The sequence below is a fragment of the Dendrobium catenatum genome, unplaced genomic scaffold (genome assembly GCF_001605985.2).
Source record: "Dendrobium catenatum unplaced genomic scaffold, ASM160598v2 fragScaff_scaffold_1539, whole genome shotgun sequence".
NCBI classification, from domain to species: domain Eukaryota; kingdom Viridiplantae; phylum Streptophyta; class Magnoliopsida; order Asparagales; family Orchidaceae; genus Dendrobium; species Dendrobium catenatum.
Window position 1 is genome coordinate 90,165 of NW_021320001.1, and position 14,088 is coordinate 104,252.

General features: G+C 39.7%; 2 protein-coding genes across 2 annotated transcripts in view; one reads left to right on the forward strand and one right to left on the reverse strand.

The window, feature by feature from the left end:
* The window catches only part of LOC110112979 (valine--tRNA ligase, chloroplastic/mitochondrial 2), a 61,876-nt gene extending 57,876 nt beyond the window's left edge, over positions 1–4,000 (forward strand). Inside the window, exons 18-20 of the mRNA XM_028700500.1 lie at positions 1,550–1,622; positions 1,722–1,888; positions 3,554–4,000. Of these exons, the coding sequence (XP_028556333.1) occupies positions 1,550–1,622; positions 1,722–1,888; positions 3,554–3,682 (369 nt within the window). The 3' untranslated portion in view covers positions 3,683–4,000. The remainder of the gene's footprint in view (positions 1–1,549; positions 1,623–1,721; positions 1,889–3,553) is intronic.
* Positions 4,001–11,331: 7,331 nt separating this feature from the next.
* On the reverse strand, positions 11,332–12,935 carry LOC114581118 (ankyrin repeat-containing protein At5g02620-like). The gene is made up of 3 exons (XM_028700501.1): positions 12,383–12,935; positions 12,105–12,305; positions 11,332–11,414 (listed from the first exon to the last, which is right to left on the reverse strand). The coding sequence occupies exons 1-3, from the start codon at positions 12,933–12,935 to the stop codon at positions 11,377–11,379; spliced, it is 792 nt and encodes a 263-aa protein (XP_028556334.1). The 3' UTR covers positions 11,332–11,376.
* Positions 12,936–14,088: the final 1,153 nt, after the last annotated feature.

A 14,088-nucleotide genomic window follows, 5' to 3' on the forward strand; every position in this document is an offset into this window, starting at 1 on the left:
ATTATAACTAATTAAGATAATTATTTGTCAATATTAACAAATAATTACAATTAATTATAATTACTATAAACTAATTATAATAAATTAAAACTAATTAACAATAAATAATAATAATAATAATAATAACATAAAAATAAAAAAAAAATAAAAAAAGAGCCCAAAGGGCTGCTCGGCAATGGGATTCGGCCGAAGAAGTGAGCTAAAGGGAGAAAGTTACATTCACAGCCAGCGAGCTCCCTTTGTCACTTCCGATCAAAACAGGAAGGGAAAGTCGCAGATGGAGCGAAGTCGGAGGGCCAGGGGGGAAGGGAGATCCAGCAAGAGGCGGAGCTCAGGGCGGCTTTGGCTTCGGCAAGGTAGGCAAGTCCTTCTCTCTCTCTCTCTCTCTCTCTCTCTCTCTCTCTCTCTCTCTCTCTCTCTCTCTCTCTCTCTCCCTCTCCCTCTCTCTCTGTGAGTCGAACTGATCGGAAGCAGCGATGGGATAGGGCAGGGAGTCGTTCGTGTGGAGTCGGAGGAGAGGTCGGTCGGGAGAGGGAGTGTCGGTCGAGCATGGAGAGGGAGGATCGGAAGCAGCGACGGGCTTCGTATATGGAGAGAAACGAGAGTGTCGTGGGAGAGAGCAGATTTTCGAATGGAAGAACCGTCCCAAAGGCCTCGGCTGGCTTGGTATTTAACGACATTTGTGGTTGTTTGATCGAGGCGAGTGCGGGAATAGCGGAGAAGTGACTGAGCGGCGTCGAATGCACAGGATTTCCGGAGAGCCTCGGCGGGATTTCTTGCCGAATTTTGGGAGGGATTACGGGATTTTGCAGAGACAGGTATGATTTCATTTTTGTTTCCTTTAGACATTATACGAAGGTCAACAGTATTCTGCTTACTGTCCAATATTTTAGACAAATCATTTGATGACTGTAAGCTTTTGCATACTTACAACCCTCTCATTCAAGGTGGGATTCGAATTTTCAACTTTTTACTGTCCATTTTTTTTCTTTCTTTAGGTATTTTTCACATTTTTTCCATCCAAGACCGCACCAGTCTTTTTTTTCTCCCCACCGGTGCCTCCGCTTGTTCCTGGCTCTCACCACTATTTCCCTCTCTTCTACCTCTCTATTCTCCAGTCTAGATAAATTTGTATTGAAATTAATTTAAATGAGCATGACAATAAGTTTTTTCATTATTATAAATTTATCTTCTTATAAGAACTATAATAAAAAAAACTACAATGTCAATTTCAAGCTCGAATGAAAAGCTTGAGGGTATTTTTAAAATCATAAATTTGTGCCCCCACAGATAAAAAATCTTGGCTCCACCAATGATGCTGGCCATCTGTTTTGGGAGTTTTACTTATCTACTAGGCGATTAGTTTTGATGCCACAATCGTTTGCATGTGCATAATAAACTTTTCTCATCTAATGATGGTATTTGATTATATGAGCATGCTTACAGCTATGAAATGACTCAGATTCACACTTGTTTGTGAATATTTTTAATAGTTTGTGTTCTTTTCTTATATGTTTCTTGAATCTATTCATATCTTTATTGAATACAGAGCGAGAAACAAGTTGTGGCTCTTCTATCGAGATTGGATATACAAAATGTTCATTTCATGGAATCTCCTCCAGGTGCTTAATTTTATGTGTTCTTCTTTGGTATTTCTCTATTGAGACTATTTTTTGACATATAGTGTTGATGTTTATGTCCATTCTTGACACTACTTTCAGATTGTGCAAAGCATTCAGTGCACCTAGTGGTTGGGGATGGTTTGGAAACTTATCTTCCTCTTGCAGATATGGTGGACGTGTCTGTTGAAACTCAGCGCCTTATTAAGCGCCTTTCCAAAATGCAAGCAGAATATGATGATCTCCTTGCTCGCCTTAGTTCTCCAAGCGTAACTTTCTTCCCCTAAAACTTTCATCCTTATACTTTTATATTTTATAAGAGTCATAACCATTTCGTTAGATAAGCTTCATTAGCATATTTGCTTATTTTTCTCTTTATAGCTTTTCATTCATTTTCTTAGCATAATAAATCATCTCCTTACTTCATGGAGTGAAATTAATGGATTCTCCAATATTTACATGACTTCTTGTATCCTATATTCTATTACTCTCCAATAGTAGATTTATGTTTTATATCTAAATATCGCTATTCTCTTTTTTATAATCTTCAATTTTTAATATTTTCTTAACAAACTTCTATAATATCTCTCTCAACTCTCAATTTATAAATCAATGTCTATTGTGAACCTTAAGCCTTAAGTTTGTGCATTTTCATTGAAACTAATAAAATTGAAACGGAGGGAAAAAAGAGGAATCATAAAGCCAAACCCAAATAGTTGGGAAAAGGCTTATGATAGTGATGAGTGCTCAACCTTATTTTGTTGAAATATTGTATGCTATACTTCATGATTATGTTCAACCTTATTTTTTAAAAGATATCTTTCTTGAAATTCTTAATAATTTCTTGAAGTAGCATTTTTTATTTTTTCTTAATAATTATCTCCCTCTATATTTATGTTCTTTTCTTCATCTAATGTTTGGAATGACATACCAATAGGTCTAGGAGTTAGAATTAGTCGACAGAGTAAAAGTGGAATGTATCGCTCTTTGGTAATGTAGCTAGTGGATCTAGGATTCTTTTATTGAAAGAGGGATTTGTAGAAAATGTTTTTAAAATTTTTAGAGGATAAATTCATACAAAATTTATTGTAGTGCATTCTATTAGATTATATAAAAATATTTTTTATGATGTTTTATTATACTACAAAAGATTATATAAGTTGTATGCAAAAATTGTTTAGTTTCAATTGAATTGGCTCCTAAAACTAGATATTAAAGTAGACATAGACGAACATAATTGTGACAACCCACCATTAAATAAGGCATATAATATAGATGTATATGCATGTTTACTCTTTACAAATCTCAATTACACCCACATTAAATAAAGAAGCATAAAAAAAAAACCCTCACAAAGAAATTTTTCTCACATGCACTTGGAAACCCTAGTGCATCTAAGCCTTCAATCTTCCAAGAAGCCCTAATTGCTGAGGCACAAAAACAAATGAAGGATCCAGGAAGAAGATGAAACCAAGAGAGATCAAAAGATCCCAAATCATAGGAAAGATATTATATTGTATAGAGTTGTCAACCTCCCCCATTCCATGCAAATTGAGGTACCAATCCCAAAGATGAAAGGTCCTTTCATGCCACATCCAAGGCATCCATATAAGGTATAACTCGAATCAATAAGGTGAGTCGGTGACATAATAATTTGTGGATTTTGATGTAAAATTTCATTTGTTAGATCCTAATAAATTATTTGGAGTATATCATAGATTCTGCTCAATATTTATTTAGATCTGTTGTAGCAAATATCATAAAAAGCATCAATCTTTTTTTAGTTTATTTTAACATAATAATTTACCTAAAAACGATTAGCCATGCCAAACTTTACTCAGGTTATTAGCAATGTAGATTGAATTTGAAAACTTGAACTTGCCTGGCTATATTCCTAGTGTCGATCCTTATGATACTAATTTATTATGGTGCAGTTTATACATAAGGCGCCTGAGGAGATTGTTCGTGGAGTTAGAGAAAAAGTAAGCGAAGCTATGGAGAAGATAACTCTCACAAAAAGCCGGCTGGCCCTGCTTGAATCATCAATTCCTCAGTCAAGATGATTCCTTCTGCACGTTGTGGTATAAATTTTTGTTCCATCGATTTTTTTAATATTTGATTTCCGAGCTAGTGAGCTCAGCACTTGAAGAATACAGAGTGTCGCTAATGCTTTATTGATTATAGTTCATTGATGTTATCTTGAGATTCTATGGATCATGAGAAGGCCGGTGAGTTGCATGAAGCTTTAAAAACATAACTCAAAGTGAGAGATTCTAAGTTCCTTGGAGAGATTATGTGAGAGATTTTGATGTAATAGAATTTTGACTAATGGTTTGATATTTGATATACTTATACTCGATCAATGGCCCGTTATTTATATTGCTACCCTATTTACAGATGAAGATGAAGATCAAGATTAGTATTACAAAATTATTTTTGCATGATATGGTTACATAATTATTGCATATAGCTAAATGTCTATTAATCAGCAACATCATGCAAATTCTAGATTGAGATTTAGGCTTCGTTTGGAATAGCTTTCTTCCTATTTTTTAAAGCAGTTTTTCAGTACAATTTACGACTTGTTCCAAACATTTGTAAGTGTTCTTCTAGTGAGATTCTCTAGTCAACTAGTGGAATTTTTATTAGGTCCGATGTCCTGACATAGCTCTACATTTGGACTCTAGTAAAATGGTGTCACGTGCTCTTACTTTTTACTGCGCGGCCCGATGATCGGACCAGGACCAGACCTGGGATTGATATGTATTGGTTGATTTATGCAGACCGGGGTATTGCTAGGTATTGCTCGATATTGTTCGGCAATAATGAGAAATACTGCTCTGTGAAGATCAATACCTAGCAATATCGAGCTAAACCCCGATTTTGTTAAGTATTGCTCGGTATTGGTCTTCACAGAACAGTATTTTTCATTATTGACAAGCAAAACCTAGCAATACCGAGCAATACCTAGCAATATCGAGCAATACATAGCAATACGCGAACATAACAATCCCCGGTTCCAGTCCGGGTCGGGTCGTCGGGCCGTGCGGTAAAGCGTAAGAGCACGTGGCAACATGTTATTGGAGTCGGAACTGTGGGCTCCGAAAATTCGGCCCCGGCCTCCGCTCGCTGTTTCTTATTCGGCGAGGGAGTTTTAACGAACTAAGTTCCGAGGTAAATTTTGGAAGGCAGATGGGTTTGTAGATAAGACATTACCCAGAGATTTCGCCCTCATTTTGTGAGGACTTTATGATCTGAGTTCTGGTTTCCTATAGGCGCAAGCCCCTATAGTTAATTATGTTGCTTTCCGTCAGCTTGTTATGGACCTCTTTGAGCATGTTGGAGAATTGTTCTGCGCTTTTAATGGCCGCCGAGCTTTTGCATTTGGGTAGAACTGCAAGGTCCACAATATGGTTTGGCATTTTTGTATAGACAATACTAAAGGGGCACTGACCTGTTGACCGATTTGGCATTGAATTGAAGGCGAACTCCGCTTGACCGAGGACCTCTTCCCACGCCTTGGGATGATTCTGCACTAAGCACCGCAGCATGTTACCCAGAGTCCGATTGACGACTTCGGTTTGTCCATCCGTTTGAGGATGGTAAGCGGAACTGAGTTTCAAATCAGTGTGGAGCATCTTCCATAACTCTCGCCAGAAGTGGCTGACGAACTTAACATCGCGATCGGATGTAAGGCTGCGGGGAATCCCGTGTAGACGGACGATTTCTTTGAAAAATAACTTCGCAATGCCTAATGCGTCGAAGGTTTTCTTGCACGGAATGAAGTGCGCCATCTTTGAAAACCTGTCGACAACAACAAGAATGGAATCGGAGCCACGCTTTGTTCTCGGCAAGCCTAAAACGAAGTCTAGGCTCAAATCTTCCCATATTGAATCCGGGACAGGCAGCGGAGAATAAAGCCCAGCATTCTGAGAAGTTCCCTTATACTGTTGACAGACGGCACATCTCTCAACAAATCTCGTGACATCCCGTCTCATGTGCGGCCAAAAGAAACGGCCTTGGAGCTGTTGTAACGTCTTGTCTCTTCCAACGTGTGCCGCCAAACCTCCACAATGAATTTCTTTGATAAGTTGTTGGCGCCAAGATGAAGCCGGAATACACAGACAGTTCCCTTTAAATAAAAAACCATGCCGCAAAGTGTAGTCAGTGGAAGGCTTGCCGAAACAACATTCTTCCCAGGCGGAAGCAAAGTCCGGATCGTCACTGTACATGGTTTGCATCTCTTGTAGCCCAGTGATTTCCGTTTGAAGCTGCGTAAGTAAAGCTGCTCGACGGCTTAAGGCGTCTGCCACACGATTCATCTTGCCCATTTTGTAACGGACTACAAAGCTAAATCGCTGAAGAAAAATTACCCACCTCGCGTGCATTTTATTGACAGTCTTCTGGCTGTTTAAGTATTGCAACGATTGATGATCGCTGCATAGCACGAAATCTTGGTGGAGAAGGTAGTGCTCCCAATGCTTCAATGCCCTCACAACGGCATATAATTCTTGTTCATACACAGTCCATTTTTGGCGCGGCGGACTGAGTTTCTCACTGAAATATTCGATGGGTCGATCTTCCTGGTACAATACAGCGCCTATGCCCACTCCGGACGCGTCGGTATCCACCTGGAATGGTTTTTCAAAGCTGGGCAGAGCCAAAACCGGCGCATGGCTGAGAGCTGCCTTAATGTTATCGAAGCTAGCTTGTTGAGACTCTGACCAGAAAAAAGTTGAACCTTTCAGCACATCCGTGATGGGAGCCATAATAACGCTGAACCCTCTAATGAATCGACGGTAGAAGTTCGCTAAGCCATGAAAACTTCGAATTTCAGTTACTGTGCGGGGTGTGGGCCAATCTCGAACAGCGGCCACTTTCTTCGGATCCGCCTGAATACCTTCGTGGGACACAATAAACCCCAAGAAATAAACCGAATGGGTTGCAAATTCACATTTTGAGAGATTCAGGTATAGCCTATGATCACGCAGGGCCTGAAATACAAGTGTAAGATGCTGAATGTGTTCTTCTAATGAAGAACTATAGACCAGTATATCATCAAAATAGGATACGCAGAATTTGCCCGCAAATGGTTTCAACACCTCCGACATCAGCCTCATAAACGTGGATGGGGCGTTACATAGCCCGAATGGCATAACTCGCCACTCAAAGAGTCCTTCCCGGGTTTTAAAGGCGGTCTTCCATTCATCTCCGGGGCGAATACGGACCTGGTGATAACCACTTCGGAGGTCTAACTTGGAGAATACAGCGGCGCCTTCTAGTTTATCCAGCAGATCGGGAATCCTTGGAACAGGAAACCGGTATTTCGTTGTAATCTTATTTATGGCGCGACTGTCTATACACATCCGCCATTGCCCATCTTTCTTGGGGACTATCAACGCTGGTACTGCGCACGGGCTGAGGCTGTGCTGAATGAGTTGCCGTTTCAACAGATCATCCACAATATCTTGCAGAATAGCGTGCTCCTTAGGACTCATTCGATAGTGCGGTAAGTTGGGCAAGGAAGCTCCTGGAATCAAGTCAATTTGGTGCTGGATAGTGCGCAGTGGCGGTAGATGAGCAGGCAGCTCGGTAGGGCCAATATCAGCAAACTCAGTGAGTAGTTGCTTCACTGCTTCCGGGACGGCGTGAAGGTCCTGTTGCTTGTGATTATCGGCAGCCACTAGCGCCAAAACTGGAACATCTTCTGGACGAGATTGTAACAATATATGATCGGACACTAGATATGCCGCGGCCTTACCCTTATCGTCTTTACCAACAAAATCAACATAGTGGGGTAATAATCGCAACCGCTTACCCTTCCAATCCAGGGAGTATACATTTGACCGGCCCTCATGTGTGGCATTGGCGTCAAATTGCCAAGGACGCCCAAGAATAAGGTGGCACACATCCATTTCCAGGACATCACACGTGATTTCGCAAGCATAATGTTTTCCAATCGAAAACGTTAATTTGCAACATTCTGATACAGTTAGCTCCAATCCTCGTTTCACCCATCCAATTTTATATGGCTGATTCTTCTTAGTAGTCTTCAATTGTAGTGCTTGCACCACTGACCGGGAAATCACATTTTCTGTGCAGCCACTATCTATGAGTAAATCACAGATTTTTCCATTTATGGTGCACCTGGTCCTGAATATAGCATTTCTTTGTGACGGCAACGTATGCCTTGGCGCTAATAAAAGCTTTTCCAGAATACAAACCAATGGTTCTCCCTCGTCTCCCGGAACATCTTCAGCTTGGTCCTCATACTCGTCATCTTCCCTTCCTTCTTCTAAGCCGTCTCCTTCAAGTAACTGCAGCTGGGGACGATTGGGACACTCGTTCGATTTGTGTCCCGGTTGGAAACAGCGAAAACACTTTAAAGTTGTGGGCCGACTATAAGGATTCTCCCGTATAGGAACTTTTGGTTTGACAGGGGATTTGAGCTCGGGAATTGCAGCATTGGAATTGGATTGTGATTTAGTAGCAGGACCCGCTGTTTTGGCCACTTCAACAGCAGGCTCATGAGAGAAATGCCGGCGACTGGAATGACTCCTGGACTGTCTCTGCATTTGTGATTCTACTTTCAATGCGAAATTCACAGCCTGTGATAAGGACCACACAGCATTGAGCTCCAGCTTATCTTGTATTTGCTCTTTAAGCCCACCGATATACCTGGCTACCAGCTGGTTTTCAGTTTCCTGAAGATTGTTGCGGGCGCTGAGACGATAAAACTCCTCTGTGTACTCGTTGACGGTACGTGTCCCCTGATTACAATGCTGATACTTGAGATAGAGCATTTGCTCATAATCGGTGGGTAAGTAATGCCCACGCAACAACTATTTCATCCGTAACCAGCTGCGAATGGGTCCTCTTCCTTCTCGTCTCCGGGACTGATTGAGCTGCAGCCACCACGCACTCGCGCCCGCCTTCAGCCGACACGCCACATACTTCACTTGCTTCTCCGGGTGGATTTCCATATACTCAAAGAATGTCTCTACGGCTCGCTCCCAATCTAAATAATCTTCGATATGGAGATGACCATCAAAGAAGGGAATATCAATTTTTACCTTAAACTCACCGTGGTCTCGGCGAGGATGTCCTCCTCGTCGTCGAGGAGCCTCATAATAATAAGTCCGCTGTTCGTCTTCTGAATCCGTCCAGTCCCGAGCAATTCGCGGCTGGGGTTCTCCGTCCGATTCTGAGATGTCAGCCCCAATGTCGATCATCCTTCGTCGTGGTCTTTCGAAATTGCCTCCCGTCATAGTCGCCCGGAGCGGAACACGCCCAGGCACTGTAGGATCCCCTGTGGTTTTAAGAGCAGCTAGTTCAGTCCTCATCTCCATAGAGAGGCGAAATAACTCTGCTCTGATTTCTTCCAAGCTGCGTGTGAAGCTCGCCTGAGCTGCCCACAACGCTTCAATACTCCGATCATCCTCGGCGGGTCGTCGCGAGCTTCCCTCGGCCATATCCCAGATAGGCTCTGATACCAATTATGGTGTAGCCGTCGTCTGCCCTGCAGCTGCACAAAGAACTACACCAAGATTAATTTTGCTTTAAAAAATATTATTATTTTAATTTTATTTATAACCTTAACTATATTTGATATTTGTCACATAAAATAAACCATGAAGCTATTGAGTTTTATAAAGGGCATTATTGAGCTTACTCTCACTGTAGTGATACCCATGACCTTTATGGGCTTTGTGGCCTCTACTAGGATGTGACAAAATCGGCCATATCATCGATCACGTACATGTTAACATTTTGCCCTACCTTAAAATAGACGAATTAAGTGTTCGACAAGTTTTTTGTGGCTCGGCTTGATCATTGCTCATTCGTTAATATTTGATTAAATAATTTAAAAAATTTAAAGTTTTTTTTTAATATTTGGTGATTAAATAAATAAACTTGAGCAATTATGCATTTAACTCGTTTATGTTTACGAACAATTTCATTTGAAACTCATGAACACGCTCTATAAGAGCTCATTAAAATGCTCGTTGACAAACTCAATTCTTATTCGATACAAAACTTGTGAGAAACTCATTTAATATTATATATAAATATTGATTAATCTTCATTATAGATAGAGTTTATTCATGATCAAAATATATTTGTTACTGTTTGATAAACTATTTGATTTAAGGGTTCATTAAAAATTTCTTTTATTAAAAGTATCATTTATGAGCTTGAAAATCTATTCATTTATAGGTTGGAAAAAGCCCGATAAGCTTGCTTTTTTATGGGCTCAAAAAAGTTTGATAAATATGTTCATTAATGGGTTCGATATAAATATGCCTTACTAATCTCGATAACATTCGTTTGTTAAGCTAATCTTCATCTCGATAAGGCACATTGGTTAATAGCTTTATAAGGCTTGTTTGTTAATTTAAACAAGCTGTTCATTTAAAGCTCGATAAGCACTAAACAACCGGAACATGAACTGAACATAAACATATGTCATTTTAAATGAAACAAGCTTAAACACAAATGTAAAAGCTCAAATCGAGCTCCAAAAAGCTATTAATCAACGAGCTCAAGTATATATGTTCACATCACCTAGGCGCTTTTTCTGTTTTAACCAATCATCCCATATTAAACAACCTAAGATCCAAACAATGATGGGTAAACAAATAGTCATTCCACAGATAAGATAAAGCCAACCAGCTGCATTGTGAAACCACAACAACATAAATACCCGTGGAGAACGCCACCAGCATCCCTCCTAGTGCAACATGCAAGAACCTCATGGCAATAATGATGACACCCATTCTTAGGTCACGCTCTTGAGAGCTATTGTAATCTGGAGAGCTACTGTAAATTAGCAAGAAGATGACAAACATAGAGCTTATCATTGCAATGGTATCGGAGAGGAAAACCTTGAAAGCTGGTTTCTTAGCTAGAATTGCCATGCCTTGTTTGTGGTTACTGTCATCGCTGTTGTAACCTCCAGGCAAGGTGAAAGCAGCTGCAAATGTAACTGTTGCAATGAGTACTGCCACTAATCCCAAGTTATTTATGATTGCTCTATGTCTGTCAAGCTCTTCTTCTGAACAACCTTGATCCTTAGACATCATGATGTCCATTCGACGAAGGTCAAACTTGGTGCCTGCAGATCTCAATGCTTTGATCATCTTCTTCTACAAATGGACATTTAAAACAGTTTCATTATAAGGAGTTTGAGTTGTTGCTAAAGGCTTCAGCTTCATTTGCTTAAAATAATTACTTAAATTCATTTGTTGATATGAAGTCATACGTACCCTCCTGAAGCCAAATTTGGAGGCATCAGTTGATAAAACTACATCAAGTGGAGTGAGATCCTCACAGTTTATAACATTTTTATTGACTCTACTATTTGACAGCAAAAGATGGACGATTTCAATGTTGTGGTTCATTGCAGCCAAATGCAATGGTGTGTTTCCCTCATGATTTGTCTCATTTATACTATGTATGAACAGAGGGTTACTAAGAACAAGTTCCACCACCGCTGTCGCTCCCTTCTTTGCGCAACATGCAATGAAAGTGTTGCCATCACCATCATGAGCTCAGTGCATCAGGGGCAATAATGGCAAAGTATCTCCCTAATAACTTCTGTATAGTCCTTGCTTGCTGCTATATGGATAGCCGAGGCCGTTATCGTCCAAGAGAATGAGCTACTGTAGCGTTTGCTTGTAGTAGAAGAGCACCATGTCACATCTCTAAGGGCCGCATAGTGAATGGGGCTGCTTCTGGGAGGCATCCACCTGTTGGTTTAGTGCCGGTTCTCTTTCAATAGCATCCTTGCAATATCTGAAGACCGACCTTACAAGATGTTAGCTACCTACGGCATACAAAAAAGTTAAATCTTTTGCTTTTAGTATTTTCTTGGACATCTCCGCAATATCTGAAGACCTAGAAATGTGGAGAGCTTCTTATATAAACTTATATTAGTAGTACAAAATAAATGATAAAAATTTTGATTTTTTTAAGTCCTGACATTTCGCATTACTTCAGAATTATTTCATAGTTACCATCTAAATGTTTTTTTATTTATTACGCATTTCAAGTCATTTATGTTAGTACTATTTGGCTTAGGCTTCGTTTGGGATGACTTTCTTACTGGTTCTTAAAGCAGTTTTTTTAGTTAAAAATTTAATTTTTAACTAAAAAAGCTGCTTTAAGAAGCAGTAAGAAAGCCGTCCCAAATGAAGCCTTAGTCATCAACTGTCAGAGTTAAAAAAAGTTCTAGTGCAGGCACATATTAGATTTTTAAAATATTTTTTTAATTTTTTTTTCATTCATGTTTGTGATAGTAATTATTTTCATATAAAAAAATTGTTATAAGGGAATGAGTAAAAAAATAAATGTGATTAATTATATTTCTTTTTAAATAAATTGGACTGTTGATTGAGAATTTAGACTATCAATTAAAAGATCTTGAATTTGAAGAGTCTGTCTAAATATTTAAAAAAAAAAAACAGAGGATTTCGTGGCGGTTACCATAGCTTCGGCGGATGGCAGCATGCAGAGCAATTTGCCGTCGAGGTCTACTATAAAAATAACCCATCGCGCCTCGAAACATTTCCCCGACATTCAGTGGGTCCATTGGTGCGTCACTTGTCACTGCTTCTGCTACTAGACGAAGCAGCAACTCTCCATCTCGGTTAAAACGATTGTTAAAATAGTGACTTGGTTTTGATCCTACAAATATTGTTAAAAAATATTTAATTAAAAAATCTTTTGATCTTTTTTAGAAATGGGAAATTCATGGCGGTTACCATAGCTTCCGCAGACGGCAGCATGCAGAGCAGTTTGCCCTCGAGGTCCTCCATATTCCACCATCGCGCATTCAAGCAACATTTCCACAATCTCCACAGAGCCCCTCACCACCGCTAGATAAAGCGGCGATTCTCCATATTCGTTAATAATCGAGGCCATATTCTCTCCAACAGCTAAAAGCCACCGGACAGCGTTGACATGGCCGCAACGTGCAGCTTCGTGCAGAGCGCTATCCCCGCGCCGGTTCAGCGCTCCTGTCATTTGCCTTCCTGCTTGATGATCGATCAGCAATGATAGGATGTGGTCGTGCCCTGCACGGGCGGCGAGGTGGATGATCGTTTCGCCTTTTAAGTTCTGGTGCATTAGGAGGTCCAATTCGGAGTTATTGCAAGCCTCGGTGATGAGCCAGTCGTTGCCGAGGTTTGCGGCGATATGGAGGATGCTGTTTCCTTTAATGGTCATGCCGTAGAGTCGTATTCGATCTTCATCGAGCAGCCTACGGACGCTGTCCATGTTACCGGCTATCACGGCCGAGAGGAAGCTTGGGTCCATTCTCGTGGCCATGCATATCGTGGGGGGAGAGGATGAACCGATGAGTGCTTTATAGCTTTGCAGTCTTACCTGTGCAGGAAGGCTCGAACAAAGGTTAGATGGGTTTCTTAAGTAAGGAATACCCGATTTCGCTTTCACGGTTTCAATAGAATCGGTACAGACCCCCTATTTTTTATATTATAATTAATGAGTACTTGACCGTAGAATTAAGATTAATTAAGAGGATTATTACTGAGTATATATGTATTTCCTAATTAATACACTGCTTTCTTAGTTAGATTAATTAAATCATCCTAGTTAAACTACTTATATTATCATTCTAATTAAATTAATTAAATCAGATTTCTAAAATTAATATATGAGGTCTAATTAGGTTTGCCAAGTTTTTCATCGAACCAAGCTATGAAAATTTTATTTATTAAAAAAAATAAAAGTAATTTTACCCTTTTTAATATTATAAAAAATTTACTAATAAGAGTAAACTAAACTTGAAAATATAATATAATAAAGAGAAAGAGAAGCATTGGGTGGATTTTATAGGATTGTTAGAATCTATAAGACTTGAGTAAATAATAATTGACTTTATTCTATATTTATATAAGCTTGAGTCAAATTAGAATGATGTATAAATAGAGTATATTGTTCGTAGTGAGTAAAGTTGTACAAAAAATCTTAATCAAATTGGGTATTCCGATTTTGGATGCTATTTTAGATATACCTTCGGAGTTCCAAAAGATCAAAGATAAGTTATGAATCCTTATCCAAATTGGAATAGATGTAAAATTTTCTTTAGTATGATGAAATTTTTTTGACCATTTTTGAAAGATAAACGGTTTACTATGAAAGAACCAAGCGCCTTTAGACCAAACAATGTCATAATCTTCCACAGAAGAAAACTTGAAAAGGAAAAAACCATCGGTGAGAGTTATGCGCTGAAATGTACCTTTGAGTTTCCATATCTTCTTAGCGGTAGCAAGAAGAGCATCATAATACGAGCGCTTACCGATGGAGCATCCGACAAGGTAGAGGCTCCATTCCGAAGAAGCAACATCAATGTAGTCCTTGTTGAAGGGGGCGACCTCTTCAGGAGTCTCTAAGGCGTGGGGAGCAGCAGAGGACGCAAATGAAGATGGGTTAGAAAGCGGAGGGAAGT